The sequence below is a fragment of the Odontesthes bonariensis genome, chromosome 17 (assembly GCF_027942865.1).
Source record: "Odontesthes bonariensis isolate fOdoBon6 chromosome 17, fOdoBon6.hap1, whole genome shotgun sequence".
NCBI classification, from domain to species: domain Eukaryota; kingdom Metazoa; phylum Chordata; class Actinopteri; order Atheriniformes; family Atherinopsidae; genus Odontesthes; species Odontesthes bonariensis.
Genome location: NC_134522.1, coordinates 23,545,081 through 23,564,547, shown reverse-complemented (window position 1 = coordinate 23,564,547; position 19,467 = coordinate 23,545,081). Strand labels below are relative to the sequence as shown.

Sequence of the window (19,467 nt, the reverse complement as noted above, 5' to 3'; positions counted from 1 at the left end):
TGCCTGCCAATCTGAACTCACTGACAGAAAAAAACGCGAGTGGGTTGCTATGCTGCGTGTATAACACGGTCAGGTTCAGAGGTGTGTCAACTCAGAACACTGCTATATTGCCTTCTTTGCTGTTTTAGGTAAATTGATTTGCTTGATGAAAAAACACATACATACAATTGTTAGCCGAATTTTCTTTTCTGATATTACATATTTATGTAGGCTGAGCATTTGTTTTTATGTTCTTGAGTATACTTTGTGTTTAACAGTCAGGTTCAAATGTGGATGCAAAAATCCATTAAAACTCTAGCAGAGGTTTGTCAGTGTTGCCATTGTGCTATTGCCTTGCAAGTGAGAAATGTTAAATAAAGCAACATGGTAAAAAGAGGAAAATGACTTGATTTTACTTTCAATTCCTTTTACATTCTCCAAGGTATTAACCTTAACATTTTTCATAACTCCATGTAGGACGTTTCTATACATAAATGTAAGCACTGTGGCAGTAGTAATGCAATATTTAGAAAATGTACTCTTGTACTCTTGATACTCAAGTACTTTTAAAAACAAGTACTTCAGTACTTTTACTTAAGTAGACATCTGACTGTAGTACTTTTACTTGTACTTGAGTAAAATTTATCAAGGGTTATCTGTACTTTTACTCAAGTAAGGAAGCTGTGTACTCTGTCCGCCTCTGTCCTCCACACAACAGTCAGGAAACAATGGAATGTGTTCAGTCAGAGGCTTCTTCGGCTCCATTGCAATAAAGAGGTCCTTCCTGCCCACAGCAACAGCCATGCACAATGACTGCTAGTGTAAAATAATTCAGAGTTAATTACTTATGAAAAACAAATCCCTTTGAGACTAATTTTCCTTTTTTGTGTTTTTTTGGTTTTCATTTCAATCCAAGCAAGGCTGCCAGACCTCACAAGTATAATGGGCTCCCAGTTTCAGACCCCACAAATAGAATAAAACAAGTCTATAGACACACACACACAGATAATACCTTCCACAGAAATGTCTTGGATGGCGAAGCGGAGGATTATGGTCCAGATCATTCCCAGGGTCATCTTAGCATTGCCGTCTACGATCTCTGAAAGAAACGCAAAGGCATTTTTAACATTTACACTTTTATAATTTACTCACTTTAAGCAACTGTTCAATTAGGCCAATTATGTGCTATTTTTAAATAATTGGCAGTGACAGATTATTTCACAGCAACAGACAAAAAAAAAATGAATGCAGACAAAACTTGTTATACAGGCAGCTGCTGTGGAACAATGTTTCTGATTGCTTGTAAACATGTAGCTAAAACATTTATTCATCGAAAATAAGCTCACTGTTAACTGAAAAGCTCTGCTTAAGAAAACGTACAATATCGACACTGTGGACACATCACCTACATCCCCACAAGAGTGACGATAGACTCTAGGAACTAGGAGTTGCTGACAGTATGCAGGGCTTTTAAATGAATTACGAAATGTGATTTACTAAGGTCGCCAATTTACTGCTGATTGGGCCATTATGTACCGCCAAAAACAAGCATGCCTTCATTTTGTGGTTGACAAAGCAGCAATTGTTGCCGTGAGGTGGAGGCAACGACGAAAACAGAGTGAGTGGCGGAGGGGAGAGAATGTATGTACTCCTATTAATCGATATAGAAAGCCAGAGAGAGACAGAACAAATTGATTGCTAAGGCGCATCGTTTATACTTTACAGGACAAAAATCTGAACTGACGTGAGACCCTGAACTATCAGAACAAAGTGCTTTACAAAGAACATGAATACAAACGACGGAAGAGAAGTCTCCTGCATCAAAACTTTTTCAAACTCCTCATTTTTGGCTCTCCAGTACGTTAAACGCACTGTGTAGCTGGGAAGTCACTGTTCACATTTTCACATGTGTTGTTCATTTCCTGAGGTCCCTAATGAAAGAGAAAAAAGGGAATAAAGAGGTTGGATATGACTGGATGTTGGTAAGTACAAAAAAAAGTTCTCTTTGTGCTTTTATTACAATATATAAGACTGAAATTACTGAAAGGGCCCAAGTGCGTACACAGCTTTTTGTGCATGTAAAAGATCTGCAGAGTCCAGAGTCCACACCAAAGAGTTATCGTTTCCCACAGAACACATTCGCTCCTAAACTGTCGGAAATGGTCCTGTTTGTAGTCTAGCTTTTCTTCCTGCACTTGATAACATCACCACGGAAAACATTTGCTTGTCTGGCAAACACTCAAACAAGAAATGATCGGTGCTATATCCATTTCTGACTTAAAGGGATAGTTCGCCTCTTTTGACATGAAGCTGTATGACATCCCATATTAGCAATATCATATATGAACATTGACTTGCAGACCGAGCAGTCCCCTGCTTCCGAGCAGGAAACACCGTAACAGGTGCAGCTATCGGCAGGTGGCTGAACGCATTGATATGAAGGTAAAGAGAAATAGCGCCAAGCGATTGTGAGGTCTGACTTTTTTTGGTGAACAATTTTGTGACGCAAATGTATTACTCTTTTGAACGCATATTGTTTTGAGAAGCAAGACGCTTTATTTTTTAAGCCCAAGCCAACAAGCCGGACTACCTTCGTCAAGGCCAAAACAAGGCTGGAACTCGGCTCACAGGACGCAGCGGGGGTAAGTCAATGTTCATAAATGATATTGCTAATATGGGATGTCATACAGCTTCATGTCAAAAGAAACGAACTATCCCTTTAATAAGCTGGCCAATCTGAACTGATTTTGCCTTTCAGGATGGTCTCGCAGAAGCTGAAACTAGTTTCAGACAAACGACAGGAAGCGCTTGGGAAATGTGAAGAAGAAAATGCGAAAAATGCTTTTGAACGGAGAAGCATGTAAACCTATTGACCCTCAAAAATGAAATCATGAACTTGTATATGACAATTATAGGGGCTCTTTAATAATTGTAATAAAGAATCTGGTCCAAGGTCCTATACATGGGAAACTTATTATCATCAAGCTGAAGACTAAAGTCTTGGGACAATCATCTCAGTGTAAGAATGTAAAGCAGGCCAGACAATCCACCTTTTTCAATTTTTTTTTTTTATTTAAGAACTAACCAGCCCAGCTCAAATACTTTCAGCAATTTAATATGAAGTAAACATGATCACCTTCAGGCTTTAAGACCAGTCATATTACAATAAACAAACGCGCCTCTGTGGTAAGTAAATACCTGCACCTGAATATCATCACTTTGTGACCGCGTGCGAAATTTGCACAGCTCTTGGTAGACTGAGTTGGCCATAACGGAGATGAACCGGCTGCATCTGTATTCATAAATCAGCACATTGTTTATACATAACAGGCAGAGCTGGTCACCTCCATTTGTGCTTTTCATAAATTGCCCTCTTAGAAAACATGTCCCCTATTTTAGATGAATATCTAAATATATAGGTCACCTTTAACAGTTGTTTCAAAAGCATATGAAGACCGTATAACACAGAGTATTCCTCTGCAATATATAGTCATTCAAAATGTGCAGAAAAAAGTGCCATTGCAACCAGATGTAATAATAATAATAATAATAATAATAATAATAGTCATCCAACCATCCTTGAAAGTGTCCAAAAAAGGAAAATTACAGCCATGCATTCCAAAGCTGCACAACGTAATGAGATATGCCATTTTCGGGTGTTTCAGGTCGGGGAAACTCTTTCACACATGATAACCAAGTAATAAGGATGATGTCATTGTAACACCGGATCTCTCTTTGGTTCCACGCGGCTCTGTTTAATCTCCGTATTACCAGACTGAAGCAGCATATGGCGAAGATTCATGAATGAAACATGCAATGATGGACCTGTTCAGCTGTCGGTGTGTCTGCGGGTGAAGGCTATGAATGAGCACCGGTCCAGTCATCTGTACATTGTTGATAATGACTCTCCCCTTCCACAGGTCACCGCATTAGCCCGCCTTCAATAATCATTTGTTTCTAACTCTAATCCAATAAGGCTCGAAGCACGGCAACTCAGCTGTGACGGACAAAGTTGAGCTGCGAGATGTCAGTCAGATGTCTGGATATGTAACGTGGTGTGAAAGACCGCTCAGATCGAATTAGGAGGCAGAAAAAGTCGAGCTCACTGGTTCAGGGTGACACATGCAGATCATGTTGAGATTAGTTCTAATGAACATGACTGATCCACATGGGGGGAGGAACACAAATCCTGTTAATTCTATTTGAACCCACCCCCTCACCCTGACCCTCAACAAACCCCCTGATGAGCTCTGTAGGCCTGAGCTTTCGACGAGTCCCATCCTACCACTGCCAAAGCCACAGCTAGCAGGGAGCTGGGCTGGATGACCAGGAGGGGATTCCAGGCGGCTAATCTGTCTGGAATGCTTGTCTGGTTTAGGCGCTAGTATACCAAACTCTGTACAATGCAGAATAACTCCAGATAATTTGCGTCTCTTCTTGAACAAACAAGTGTTCTGTTGGAAACTATTTTGATGATTTATCTTAAAATGCCAACAACTGTCTGGTTTCATTGCTTCAGGTGTAAATATTTTAGTTTTTGGACCACCAGAACAAGTCACTGAGGACCTAGCCATGACTTCTGGGAAAGTGAGCTATATATTTCCCTGATTCGGATGTGGAAGCAACTGACATTGTTACTAATTATATAAGAAAGAGTTCTTTCTTTGAGAAATTAAGGCTTTTTTTTTTAAATACATGAATATCACGTTTTCTCTCAATGTTTGAGAAAATTATGATTTAAAGGTGGGGTAGGGGATCTTTTTCTGGAACATTTACATATTGCTTGAAATACTCTTCACACCCCCATTGCAACCAATTAATTAAAAGTTTTGACACAAAAATTAAAAGTTTTAGTGGCCTCTAGAACGCACAATCTAGGAAAAACACTATCCAATCATACAGAATGGACCTTTAACGATGATTGGATTCTGATGCGTCTATCAAAGTGCAATCTGCTCCTCCCCCCCCTCCTTCCCCCTGTGCGCGTACCCTGCTCCGTGAACGAATTACGCGTCCAGAAGCTTGGCAGGAAGCTAAACTAGAGCCAGCTTGGCTAGCACCTAGCATTATTCAACGTATAGTTAGCATATATTAAATACTAAATACTAAATACGGCAACGATCGATGCTTGCTGTCAGAACAGCGCTCGTGCACCTTCGTGCTCGTGAACAAGCATTGCGCGTTCATGTACTCTAGAGGCGTGGCTTCGGGGGGAAAGGGAAGAAAAGGGTTGGGACTTTTGACCTGTGTATTTTCAAAATACAGCTTCGCTGGACACAAAATCCAGGATCTCCTACCCTACCTTTAAGTTGAAGTGAAGCAATATAAATTCAAGATTATTCGTGTGACTAAGATTAGGGGTTCCAGATAACAAGGAATTGTAAAGTCTTCAATTCAGATATTTGCTACATCTCAGTCTTCATCTCTCTCCCTGCTCATAACCTGTCACTTATTCACTGTCAACTCTACAATGATTAAATGTCAAATTAGCACGGAAAAACCAGAAAAAAACAAAACGTGACAATATTTTGAATAACTATTTTATCAAGCTTTATTTATGGAAATGCAGAAGAATCATGTAGGAGTCAGCTCAGAGTTTATTATGAAAAGTCACCCCATATGAGAATTGTTGTGGGGAGAGTTTGTGTTCACCAGCCTAAACTGTACAAACAGTTGCCTGATTTTTAATATGCAGGAACCAGAGGGTGAAGATATTTGGAAGTGGGAGATTTCTGGTTTCCATTTGTAATCTGACTGATTATGTGTGTTGTGTTGTGTTGGCTGTGACCTGCTTTAAAAGAATGACCAACCCACAGAACATGAAATCTCGTCGCAGATGTCCGTTCTTTGATATTAACTGGCACAACTAGATGCTCTGTAACACTAAACGGCTTCACATTACACTAGAAAAATAATATTTTTGTCATTGTGAAATGCATGTAAACATGCAAGTCCGACCAAATTTATACAAAGTCGAGCTTTTCAAAAACCGGATAAACACACCCAGAACATTTGGCATCTCAAATCTTTGACATGAAGAAGAAAAAACAAACATTTTGGGACCATTTAGACAACGCGCTTTCTGTCTGTCGCAACACACGTGTGTGCAAATGTCATGCCTTCTAAAAACAACCGGAGGGTGTGTGTGGCTGCGAAAGAGGAAGAAAGATAAAAAGAGAGATTGTGAGATTGTGAGAGAGCAGAGCGTTTACTCTGCTAAGGACTTGTTTATCCCCTGAAGGGAGGAGGACGGACATCTCCAAGTTATTTGTGCTGAACAACGAGCTGCCTTAGCCCCTGGAGGGAATTGCTGATCCTGAGATCTACTCTCAGAAAATGCACTGAAAGCACAAGCTCTACCAGAAGACTGAGGAATAAGGATCTCATTAAAGTGCACAGCAGCCAGCAGCTCTACCGTGGTAACGAGAGAGGGCGGGTCTGTGGCAACATTATACATAAATAACTATTTACAAGCGAATAGAAGCTATAGGCTTGGCTGGCCTGATTAAAATCAATATGTGAAATCTGGGGAATATACTAATCTAAATGAGATCATGTGACTTTGTGGAAAATGTCTTTAACTTCATCTTTTGGCATCTTTCTGGCTTGTGGCATCACTCACCTTCTGCTCCAATAGAAATCAGCTTCACTCCTTTACTGGCGATGAAGTCGAGCGCTTTGTTAACGTTAGAGATCTTGTGGACTCTCATTTTGCCTCTCTCTGGTTTGGCCAAGCGTTCGCCTGCAAACAGAAAAAAACAAAAACGTTTTCACTTTATTCCTCGTCTTATAACTTTACCCCTGAACACAGCCAGAGTAGTTATTTCCTAGTAGATCCAGAAAAGAAGTAGAATACAATTTTTCCAATAAAAACGTGTTATCTTTCTGTTATCCATCAGCGGTGTTGCCAGAAGCTGGAGGCACAGGCTATGTTGCTACTGTACTGGTTGTAATTCAGTAAAAGAAGTAGGTGTTCCCAACTGGAAATTAAGTTCAAGGAGGAATTCCTCAATTCACCTTTTCTCCTTCACAGCTTTTAAACACGCATAAAAAAGGAAACTCAGCTGCATAAATGTGAATGCTTTAAAAAAAAACAAAAAAAAACAAAAACTTTTATCATCATTCTCTTCACTCGTTTGTTTACTATATCTGACGTGATAATGTGTGCAACCAGAATTTTCTTCATTACTGGCACAGGTCTGGTTTTGTGAGACTAGCTCGAATCTAGCACAAAAAAAAAAACGGATAAAAGAGGATAAAAGTAGGAGGTATAAAATGGATGTTTGCAAAAGCCAAACAAAGAATGTGGCTGAGGTCTGATTTATCCATTTGTGTCTGTCTCCCACCTCCAGACTGATAAACAGCTCTGCTTATAGACTGAATTTGAGCAGTGGGACCAGCTCTGTGCACACAACTGTCACTGGCAAACTGCACATCGTGTAGCTCCATTACACAAAAGCTGATTCTGACAGTGCTCGTCGCTCACATGTGCAGAAACTCTCTCATTTAGGGATGGAAACACAAGCAATCTGTTGGAACCTCTGATACAAATTTACCACATGCAGGTCCCCACTGCCCTCCCTGCAGTTCATCTCCCATTGTCCCACATGCTTCATGTGATATGCTGTCAGACTGAGGCCCACACACGGAGCTTATTAAATGTCAGAGTGCGTTAAAAAAAATGTCATCATCTAAAATGGCCAGATCGTCATCATCAGTGTCATAAAGATCCTTCTACACTGAACCAGACAAAGCTAAAATAGTGCCGTCTCAGTGTGAACATCAAATTACCCATACCTTTGCACAAACTCAGCTATTTTCACCCAGTTTTCTAATCTCACCTATAATTATTGACATTACAAAAGCTAAAGATACCTCTATAATAGAATCAGGCATTCAGGCACGCAAGTGTTCTCAATCTTCTTATCTAACTCTCAGTATTCAACTAAAGAAAGCTAATTTCTTATTAGGCTGATCCTGCTGCCCAAAATTAACATGTGACAATGCTGTTTTCATCCAGATAATCTTGTTCAATATGGAGCCCTTTACCTGAGATGACCTCTAGCAGCAGCATGAGTTTCAGTCCATCCCGGAAGTCCTCCTCGATGTTCTCGATCTGCGTGCCAGCTTTCCTCAGGTGAGAGTTACACCAAGCTGTAAATGTCTACAGAAACAGGAAAGAGAAGACATAAATCATTACAAACAGGCGTGTAACAAAGTGCCAAACACGCAGTGTCTGTGCCGTTTCCATAATTCCAGCGTGAGCCACCCAGGTGTTTATAGGCGCCAAGTTTGCTTGTGTAGCTATCAGAGTTTCTTCATGTTTGTTTAAATTGTAGACTTATTAAATCTTACAATCTGCCAACAAAGGAACCGTTCCAAAGAACACATTTTTTTCAGTATGGACCAATAATAATCTACAGGGCCATGCTGCTACCTAAAATCCCTGCTTAACATGTCCGTGAATGAGATACCCGTTGAGTTTCCCAGCAAAGACCAATTAAATTTGTTCCATGCTGGTTTATTCACATTTTCTCACCCTTTCACCTTTTCTTGAGATGCTAACAAACTTGATTTCTGCCCTTTCTTCATTGAACAACAGTACACAGGAGCATTGTACTGTATACAGTAGGTGTAGCAAAGCTTGGACTCTCCGGCATTGCTGGCATGCAAACACACTAACGGAAAACATCTGGAGCGGGATCTCAGCCGCCCAACGGGAGCTGGCATGATGAGTTGGCCCGACGTGCACCCTGCTGCGAACGCCTCTTTACGAGTTCCTGGGTTAATTACACCCAGGGCCCCAAACACCAAGCACCATGTTTCCACCAGGGAGCAGGGGGAGGACCTGCAGGAGCAGAGCCAGGCGTTTATGAAAGCCAGCACTGTCTTCCACTGCCCGGGGAACAAAAGCCACTTAAAAGTCACTGGCGAACTGGTTCGGAGCACTTGTGGAACTTCCGCAATGAGATCACTGTTAAATTGGAGTGGAGTGAGGTTTACATGACTATCAATAAACTTGAGTGTGGACGAGCTGGGCTCAGATGCGTGTGGGTTTGCCGGCATGTGGCGGAGTTTCAGCCAGAGAAAATGCTTAAGGAAACTCTCTGGATATCGCAGAGGATGTCGAGGGAAAAGGACAGATTATATGGTGTGTTATCTTCAAGAGCACAACTGACAGAAAAAGACCAACAATGAAGATTTATGTGCAGCAGACAAGAGCAGACACACACCCTCAGCTCATGAGATATTGTTTTCCTGTAGAGTTACTCGTGATGTAAGTCAGGCTCCAACAGGCAAAGAGGTACTTCAAATTACTCTAATCAATAGCCCATTAGAAGCTTGCCAAAGATGGTAAACTACTGAGGCAGAGCTGTGGTGTCAGCACCTAGCGTGAATACTGTATAATTTAATCAAAGTGTTAAGATATGGGTGATTGCTGGCTCTGTGGTTCAGATTCCCATGCTACAACACTTTATTTATCTCGACAAGTATCAGCCCCTTTCTTTCTGTTCCCTGTTTTTGTTCACTTTCCCAGCAAACGCCTTCAAAACATGACAGACAGACAACTTTAAGCGCTTCTGGGTAATTACCGACATCTGACCTTAAATATACTGAAATGTTAATACATCATCAGCAAACTACAAGCTGCTTTTATAAGAAAGGGAAGACAAGCCAGGCAGAAACCCAATAACATCAATTCAGTTGGGGAAGTAGTGTATAAGGTACAAAGGGGAGTAGGGTGTGTGTTTCAGAAGAGCAAGTGAACACATTTGTCCTCCTTGGTAAAGATTTAACAAGACCAGACAGATGAAAATGGCAACTGGTAAAGAGCACAGTTGTGAAAATTATTTAAAAGTTCACAGAAGGAGTGTCAGCTTGTTAAATGTGCTGGAAGGAGGAGTTTGGCTGCTCTGGACTGAACTCCTCCCAAAAAGAATTAGCCAGCCCTCCTGCAGTTCCTCGAGCTCTCTGGGTCACTGTGGAGTTTGGCAGCAGCACCAAGTCCAGGCTGGTAGCCACCTGCAGCGTCACATGAACCCATTGCTGCTTTATGGCCAACAGTCCCAGGCCCATCAGGTGCTCTGGGCTCAGTTACTGGTCCACTAATAAAGTGGAAAGAAGTCCCACAGTAGATGTTGTCACTGGGAATTTAACTGTTGAGGAATGCAAGCAACGTCACAGACAACATTAGGTTGTCGAGGTTATTTGCTCCGTTTCAAAAATTGATTATGTACACTGTTCCTTCTTTCCAATTTGGAATCAATTGCCAAAAATATTGACTTGTTGCCTGGAATATTTAGTATTTCAGCACAGTATCACATATGCAAAATCACAGCCAGATTTAGGATCAATTCTGAAGATTTCTGGACCTAAAATTAACCGAATTGACTACTGAGAGGTCAGCATTTGTCCACTAATGTTAAAATCATCCACTGTTCATTAATCATAAAAAAAATGACTGATAATCCGCCACCATCATTTTAGTTGGAGCTCAGTGTGTGACAACACTGCTGTGCAGTTTCTTTTTTGTATGATCATGGTGTGTTTTCCAAGAACGTCAAATACAAGCACAACATCATTAAGTGTTGGTGTGGACTGCTCTGATGTCCCCTGAGAGCTGTGTTTGGATCAGTTGCATCAGGAGCGCAGGCTCTGAGTTTTCCCTGTGCAGAGGGCCTGTGTGTTTATAGCCGGAAGAAGTGGCAGAGTGAGTGTAATTAACATGTTCTGTATAGGTAGTGAAACTTCTACAGCTAAACACAATATGCGGCGTTACTGCATTTAAGCAGTTATTTCATTGTACAAATGTTTCCCCTTGACTTCTTTAAACAAATTCCAGGTTAAAAAATTAAAAAAACTTTTATTGCTTTTTTAAGGCAAACGTTTTACTTGTCACTGTAGCAACAATGTATCCTTTCCTCTGAACTTTGTGGTTTATGACTTCCACTAGTGAAGCAGATCATCTCTGTGACTTCTCTCCTCTACTGTCAATGTTCGTCTTTATGCTTGTTGAATTCATAAGTAATTGCTCTCTAAGTAGTAACCTCGCACAAAAATCTTATCTGGGTCACTGTTTCTAGATCAGTAACAAAATAAAGACTGTTACCAACATCAACACAAAACACTAAAACAAACCTTGAAATATAAATTTGTATTCAAGCAGCTCAAAGTGATGCGTACAACACTGTGCTACATATAATGTGGTGTGTCTCATGACGCCTGTGAACTCCATGTGTGATTGTGTTGTCCTTGTACAGTTTGTGTCAGTACAGCATGTGCTGTGAATCTCTGTGAGCTGTTAACATGTCTGCTGCAGAATCCCAGAGAGCAGTCACTGCCAGTGAAAATGCCGCAGTTTACACACAGTCTGTTTCGGCTTCGGCAGCATGGCGTGTAACGGAGCAAAGTGAAAGCACCACTGACTGACTGGCGGTGTCTGTGGGAGGAACTGGAGGCTCGTAAATTTTGAGGGCCTTTCCCCCCCTCTCTGTTCTCATCTGTCTCCTCTTTTTTCTCGCAGGTCTCAGCCTCCCAGAACTGAGGCGAGCTGTAAAAACAACAGGGGTCAAGAGAGGGAGGAATCTGCTACACATCAGCTTCAGGGAAAGTTGCCCACCAGCAGTATTAAATTCAAAGCTTTTTCCATGGCTACCAATGAAGGTACAGTTCGGCACCAGCGGAGGGTGATCGACATGGATACTGTGCTCAGTGCTCCTAATTGTAAAGAGGACGAAAAGAAAGAAGTGGTTTATTGTAGAAAAATCGAGAGCCAACCTAATGTCTGAAGTAAAGCAGCAATGGCAAACTTGTTGTATGCTTTTAACAAAATACCACAGCGAAATATACCGCAGTTTCGGTGCAATCTGTTGGTTTCCTTAGCTAGGAAATTGTTTTTGAATTGGCTCTATATGAATGAATTGGATTATTTTTAAATTGATTATGATTACAATTGGCTTGAATTGGACTATACTATTAAGTGCCTTGAGATGACATTTGTTGTGATTTGGCGCTATATAAATATACTGAATTGAAATTTAATTGAACACCAGAGCTATTAACAGGCAGATGTTGCTTTCTGTGTCTAAACAATTGTCTCCAGTCTTGTAACTAAGCAAACCTGCCGCTCTCAGTAAGCTCACATAGCAAACAAAAAGCATAGCAAAAAGCAGACTTTCAAACTTTCAGTATGAACACCGCTGGAGACGTCCTCATACAACTGAAAACTTTGGAAAAACCTATGCAAAGACTCCAAATTGGTATTGCTTTGCCACACCACCATTTCCATTAACATTAAGGTCGAAACTGTTTGGAATCAGTTGTCAATAAGAACCTTAAAACCAGCAACCACAGCTTGTGCAGTGTAACCAAAAGTGAAGGTAATTAACTTTACCACAAACAGGCACAGATTGTTATTAAAGGGATCTGATAGCACGAAGGAAAGGATGCCTAAAGAGATGTTTTTCTAACAAGTAGTCCAAGTCTGGTTAGGAAATCAAATGGGAAGTGACTTGCTGCAGGAAGACCTTGAGTGAGAGTAGAGAGAACCACCCATGCAAGAGTGGAGCAAAACTACACAGTTGCAGTGTAGCAATCCTAGCTTAATTATCCTAAAATTTACACTGGCTCATATCGGCACCAAACTCTGAAATGATACCAAAGGCTTTGCAACTCTTTCAAAGACTACCATTGGGGAACTTCGACTAACTTAAGTTGTTGCTAGGCTACAAAAGGGTGACAACCCCTAATGCCAGTGCAGTGCGCTTTGCAGGCATTGTGTTTGCAATGAAAACACTAATTGTTTTGCTTTGACATGTATAATTCCCACCTAGATTACATTGCAGCCAGTTCACATTTCTAGATTATAGCAGTCCCACTGCTGACCATAATGTCTGACCAATTCCAAACGATTCTGTCCACATTAATCATTAAGACCCCATCAGATAGGAAAACAGGGCCTAGAATTAGAAAAAGAAAAAAGTGTGGGGCTGCAGCGACATGACATGGCAGAAAAAAAAATGTATGAATAGTACCATGTTTGAACCCTGTCTATGTTTCTCTCACTAAGCATGTATTTTGGAACCTCTCAACCTAACCACGTATATTAATTCTAATCCTGACCACGTATTTTAACTCCTATCCCTAACCATTTGTAAGATGTAAGAAGGCAGCAGAAAAGCAAAAAGACTGTTAAAAACGTTGTGTGGGATGGCTGTCAAACTCAAAACAATCAATCGATTTTAATATGCCCATCATCATCGTGAGATGTCTTGTTATATGATGACAGACGTCAGGGTCGTTGACAGGGTCGTTGTCATCGCATAGTGAGATGTAGCATGATGTCGAGCATCAACATCAGCAGGTACGTAGGCCTGTGTAGTAGTTGAATGTGGGTGTTATCACATAATGAGATGTTACCTCAATCTCTGCAGGGAACGGAGTAAAGAAAACAGTCACAGTTCATAAATGTAATTCAGACTTTTTTTAGTCGCTTTAATTCCATAAACTCCTTTGTTTTGTCTCATTTAGTTTTCTGGGATCTGTAGATTTTCAGATAAGCCCAAACTCTCCACTCCGTCACTTTCTACCAGCTCCAGTAACTTATCTCTTCTGATTGCTGTGTTTGAGTCTGTCGAGTCTTGGTCAGCTCAAGTCTGTTTATTTTCCTCACATATGTGCTTATCTAATGAGGAAAACACACTCTGCTTTGGTATCATGAATATGCATGTGTCATGTGTCACGTATTTTGCAAAAACATGGATATATAGACCGGAAGGAAGACTGAGACATGTTTTATGAGTGCAGCAACACACTAAAACATAAATGCCTAACAGTATTGGATAATGTTAGCATTAAGTTAATTAATTAATGTGTTGCTAAATGCTTATATTATATAAAAACTGTTTTCCCTAAAATTTCTGTTGAATAACATATAAACATTTCAATAGTTTAAAAACATTCTTTTTGTAAACAAGTTTGGATTTTTGTTTTTGATTTATATTCCTCAAGCTTAAAAGCTGAACTTAACTAATAGATTAGTTAACTAATGTAACTATGCGTCAGCCACTATTGGACATAACCAGTCTTTGACAATCATAAAGAGCTTGACCTTGTACTGCTTAAGCCAACTTCTATTTTTCTTCACGGTAAATCTTTCAAACGTTGTCTTCTTTAAAATCCAACTATTGCCTTCGCTCTTGTTCCCAACTTCCTCTTCCCTCCTCCTCTTCTGCTCCCAGCCTCCCTCCCGACCCCCCTGCCTTTCCCTCCACTCCATTAATCAACCTCATTTAGGAAAATATTTCCCGCTTCTCTGCCAGTTCCATATTAGTACAATCCTTTAACTGAAAAAAGCTAGCTCATGAATGCGAGCCCCTGCCATAACCTAACACATGGGCAGGCAGAAAGGCGGACATTTCTGGCCGAGTGTCTAACACAGGAAGATGGTTTTCAACACCACGGCCAGTTTCTCAAGCCTAAGCATCCAGCTCAGAACCTCTCATGTCCCGTTGAAACCCCAGCATCAGGAAAATAAATTCCTGGGAAAAATGTCAAGAATGATAGATTTCCAACATCTCCTCAAAAATTTGGGAGATGGTAAAATGTGCCGTTTGAAAACAGGAAAACATTTCCTTCTATAACAGAATCCACAGCATGAAAAAATTAATCCCGCTCTGCAACTGGAACAGAAAAGAGGATGAATACTGTCGAGATGAGTTGAAGGGGAAAACGGGCCTCTGTGTATCCCAGGGAGGTAAAGTGTCATTTCTCTCCTGTTAAGTCTATTTCTGCTGCCTCGGTTTCACTTGGGCTCGTGGGGGCCAGAAAGTGCTTGTGGAAAGAGTTTTGTGTGCCAGGAAAATAGAGCTGCTAACACCTTCCTCCCTCTCAGACACCCAGATGATTTCCTAACATGTAATGGATCAGAGCCTTGTGTTTATCCAGACAAGTTCACAGAGAGCATGTTCTGATTTAAAATGGCAGCCTGGAGGGACAGTTTCTCAGACGCAACAGCATTTATCAGTTAATCTAATTACATTTAATAATGAGTCGGTTCAACCAGGAAGGCCAAACCATCCAACACAAATCTGTCACACCGAGTTCAACTTCAGTGAAATTTTACTTTACTGTCCAGTAATAAGACACAGAGTGCAGACCTTTCAGTAACAAGAGGCCTGGAGGGTCAACAGGATATTACTGTTTGAGTTTTTTCTTTGCACGATAGTGTTGTGACTAGTGTTCACAAACTATGGTTTTACAGCGGTGCTGCTCTATACTGACCAAACAGATCACAGCAAACAAAAACGGTTAAATAAGACCTCTATCATCCTTTTCTAAACTCTTTCCTCTGACCTTGTTGGAAAAGGTCATGAAGTTAAGGAATAATAGTAGAAGGAATTCGTAAGGACTCTGGAAAGACTCCACGCTTCAATGAGAATCTCACAACACCTGCATTAAGCTGTGGTGTGGGTCTGAAGTGATAAAGCTACTACAGATGTTCAGTTAATATTTTACAAAAAGTGCTTTAGATATTTAATCTAATGCAAAGGAATTGTGCGACATATTATCTCCTTTTTTTTTTTCCCCCCCATTCAGGATGGTCCAGTATTTCCTGTGTTAAAAGAGATGATAAAGGAAACACTGCAGATACTTGCAAGTCATTTCTCTCAGTTAGGAACCTGACACAGCAAAAAAAAAATAAAATAAATAAATATCTGACCAAACCAAAGCCTAAAGACTTTTGCACGCCACCATTTTCCATCAATCAGCTAACCAATCAGAGCACAGATGGGCTTTCGGGAGGAGGGGCCTTAAAGAGACAGACAACAGCTTAAACAGAGCATTCCTGACAGAAGGTAACAAGAGATGCTGCAGCAATGTACAATTTAGGGGGAAAAAAATTTTTTTTATCCATTAGCGAATGGAAAACTATTCTATAAACTCCTATGAACCTATGAAGAAGCAATATGGGCTCTGTAATACAAGGTTATCTTTCACCGAGTGGCCAACCCCTGCCCATTTTTACATATGAAAGATTCAACATTTCAGGGCGGCCGGTGGCGTAGTGGGTTGTGCAGGCGCCCCATGTATAGAGGCTACAGTCCTCGCTGCAGTCGGCCCCGGTTGGAGTCCTGCATCGAACGGCCCTTTACTCCATGTCATTCCCCCTCTCTCTGCCCCCCGTTTCCTGTCTCTCTCTTCAACTATCCTGTCCATTAAAGGCATAAACCCCCCCCCCCCCCCCCCCAAAAAAAAAAAGATTTAACATCTCTGCGAAGAAACCTGGTGCTGTACACTTGTGTGATAGTATGAATATTTCTATTGTTATTGTCAGCTAGCCAGTTGCAAACTGCCTGTTATATGTGGTTTACCTTGAAATACTCGTCAAAAACATCATAGTTAACTAAACATATATCCATTTCAAGGAGTGATGACAATCAGATGTTAAATTTACCTGAAAACAACTACCAGAAGGAGAATAAACAGAGATATTGCCCAGTAGCCACAAAATGTAAACAATAACAAATATGTAGCTGAAGCAGACACGACCATGCGCGTTTCTGACAGCACTTTCAGCTGATATTGGCTTCAGATGTAGGTTACATCCCAAAGTTAATGTCATCTAAACAGCAGAATTGACAATGAACGTCAAGAGGAGCCAACAAAATGAGATCCAGATAACTGCTGTTCTCAGTTCGGAGGCACAGTGGGGAAACGAGGCAAATTGCTGTCTGGATGCGCTGCAGACTGCTGCGCTGTGGCTCTCTGCATCTGGCAAGCAGAGAGGCTTTAAAAACACAAAATCCATCTCAGCAAACTGATGATGGAGAGAGGAACCGCAGTATATGCCCAGAGACAAAGATGATGATGACAGACATGTATGGCAGAGAGACACATCATATATTTGTGATTCATCCTTCCCTGCATGATCAGATGGAATATACATTCTTAAAACTATTTTACACAATACAACAATAGCATTTCAGGATGAAGTCATTTACCATCAGTGCAAAATGGATTTGACAAACGCACATTAAGTCAAATTTCACATAACCGGACTCTACCAAGGTATCGAGCGCGTAGCGAACGATCTGCTGTGTGGAACTCTTTCAATATTTGTGCAAATGGTTGGATGCTCCATGAATTAACAACATAAATTTTAGCCATTAAGAGTGCAACCAGGCCCCCAGGATAACTTCTGTGGAAATGAGGAATTGCCTGGCCCAACTAAGAAGTAAATATTGATTACATTTATAATCATGGAACCAACACAGCCTGCTGTATCCACCAGTCGGTCAAACAAATGCATGTGTGCAAACAAACCGAATGGAGTCAACTGGCATCCCCAGGGGCAGGCCAACAGCGAGACATAGCTGAATAATAAGCGTCACTGCTCCATCCATCCTGCTCTGAGTATGCAGGGCAGGAACAATATGACCTTTCTGCTGGCTCAACCTTGTGGAGTTACAGCCTTCACACTGCTCTTTCTCTTTAACAGAGAAAGGACAGGAGTCTGAGGGCCAGGAGGAGGGAGTTAGTTGTGAGGGTCAGAGGTCATCATTCATCCCCCTGTCTCCTTCTTCTAATGGTCACTTGAGGATACAGCCTGACTACCCACACATAGCGACCCTCACACTCAATGCTCACTTCTCTGGCTCCAAAAAATACACTGAATGAGGTTCAGATGATGTGGTGTGTGTGTCGTGTGTATGTGTGTGCATTTCTACTTCCTCACTTGAGCCGGTCATTTTAGGCTTGAGACCCTTTTTCTCTCTCTTTGTTTTTTTTTTTTTACTTTCCTCCTCAGTTTATCTTTGTTTTTGACAAAATGTTTAATTTTTCAAAAAAAGACATCAGTGTCAATAACATCCTCAATTTATTATACTAATAAAAACATTACTTAACACCTTAGTTAGGGGAGCTTTAATCTCACTTTTTCTTCAATTTAGAGACATAAACATAGACAAAGACAGGTTTTATTGTCATTCAGATATACAAGTATACAAAATGAAATGAAATTTAGCAAACAATGCGACAAAAAAAAAAAAAAGGCAGCAAAATTTTGTCCCTCATACCATTTCATGAAATAGTTTAAAAAAAAAAACATGATGGTGTTTTCTAGGTTTAAAAACATATTAGGTAACCAATTCCTTATACCGAGAGTGAGATGTGTCCACATACAATAAAATTGTTGTAACTATATTGAACACTTACATCGTACAACAATATAGAATGGCGCCGACCGAGACGCAGCCTGCTGCTGTAGTTCTGGTCATATCATGCATAGCTTCGCATCTTTTTTTCTTAAAACATATTTTATACACTGGCTTTGATGCTGTGTTACTTAAATGATTTCCGCTGACAATTCTTGCACTTTTTATCCGCTATCATGAGAAAACATATCAACGCGAAAGCTGTTTACACAGGGTTAGGGTCAGCGGGTGATATGATTGGGCCAGCTGATAGTTGAAGAGGAGCCATCTAGGATGTTGTGCAGCAGCAAAACAGAGAGAAAAGAGGGGGAAGTTTAAAAAGATTTCTTCACTTGATCACTATGGGGGATGTGAGATAACTGGCAACTAAAATAGACAAACGTGCAGAGCCTATGTGGACACAGCAGGAGTTTTGAAAATGAAGTATTATGCGTTTCTTCAAGTATCTTCCTGAGTCCAGTTCAGACATTTCCTACCCTCTTTCTCACCAACACACACATGCTACATACCACACTGTCCTGCACAGGCCTCCCTCCTGGCAGTGATGAGGAAGTGTTCTTTCCATCAGCCAGCAGCTGTGATGGAGTGTAACAGTCTCTTAGGTGCAGCTTCCATCTAGCCAGGCACTCAAACAAGCTGTTACTCCAAAGTGCCGACTCAGCATAGTCATCCCATTACACTTATCTATTGCCTTGGCTGCTGCCTCAGCACACGTGTGCACAAGGGTGAGTGTGGAAGCGATTGAAAGAAAGCATAAAAAAAGGCCAAAAAAAAAAAAAAAAAGGCGTGACTGCAAACAAAGACATGTCGCAGAGACATACTGTACGTTGTAGGTGCAGGCAGACCCACCTCAACGCTTGCATGTGCACAATCCTCAGTGCTTTACTCTAGCATGTGCTGGCAGAGCAGTGGATTAGCTAAAAAAAAGTTCAGGCTGACAAAGAATTGCAGACATTGTGACCAGTCCACTGATATTTACTCTCTGTTGGCCCGCAGCAGCTCTGATGCATATTCATGAGTGTGTGTGCTACAGTTAGGAGTCAAAGTGTGGTAATAGCTCAATCCTGCACCGAGTTCATTTAACAAAGAGTGGCTCGTCTGTGAAAATGCCGCAGAGCGCCTGACACTGGCCGGTTGTTATGACAACCACAAAAGCCTGGAGATTCACAAACAAACAGCTTGGCTGTGCAGAGGCTCTTCAAGCCCACGTCTGCGTTTACACGCACGTCCTCACACACACACACACACACACACACACACACGCACGCACGCA

At 41.1% G+C, this 19,467-nt stretch overlaps 1 protein-coding gene across 5 annotated transcripts in view; it reads right to left on the bottom strand.

The window, feature by feature from the left end:
* Window positions 1–19,467, bottom strand: part of actn1 (actinin, alpha 1) — a 56,391-nt gene that overhangs the window by 24,147 nt on the left and 12,777 nt on the right. For all 5 annotated transcript variants that reach the window (XM_075448270.1, XM_075448268.1, XM_075448267.1 and 2 more), the window contains exons 2-4: window positions 8,029–8,143; window positions 6,602–6,721; window positions 992–1,078 (exon numbers count right to left, since the gene is read on the bottom strand). In XM_075448270.1, coding sequence (XP_075304385.1) covers window positions 992–1,078; window positions 6,602–6,721; window positions 8,029–8,143 — 322 coding nt within the window. The remainder of the gene's footprint in view (window positions 1–991; window positions 1,079–6,601; window positions 6,722–8,028; window positions 8,144–19,467) is intronic.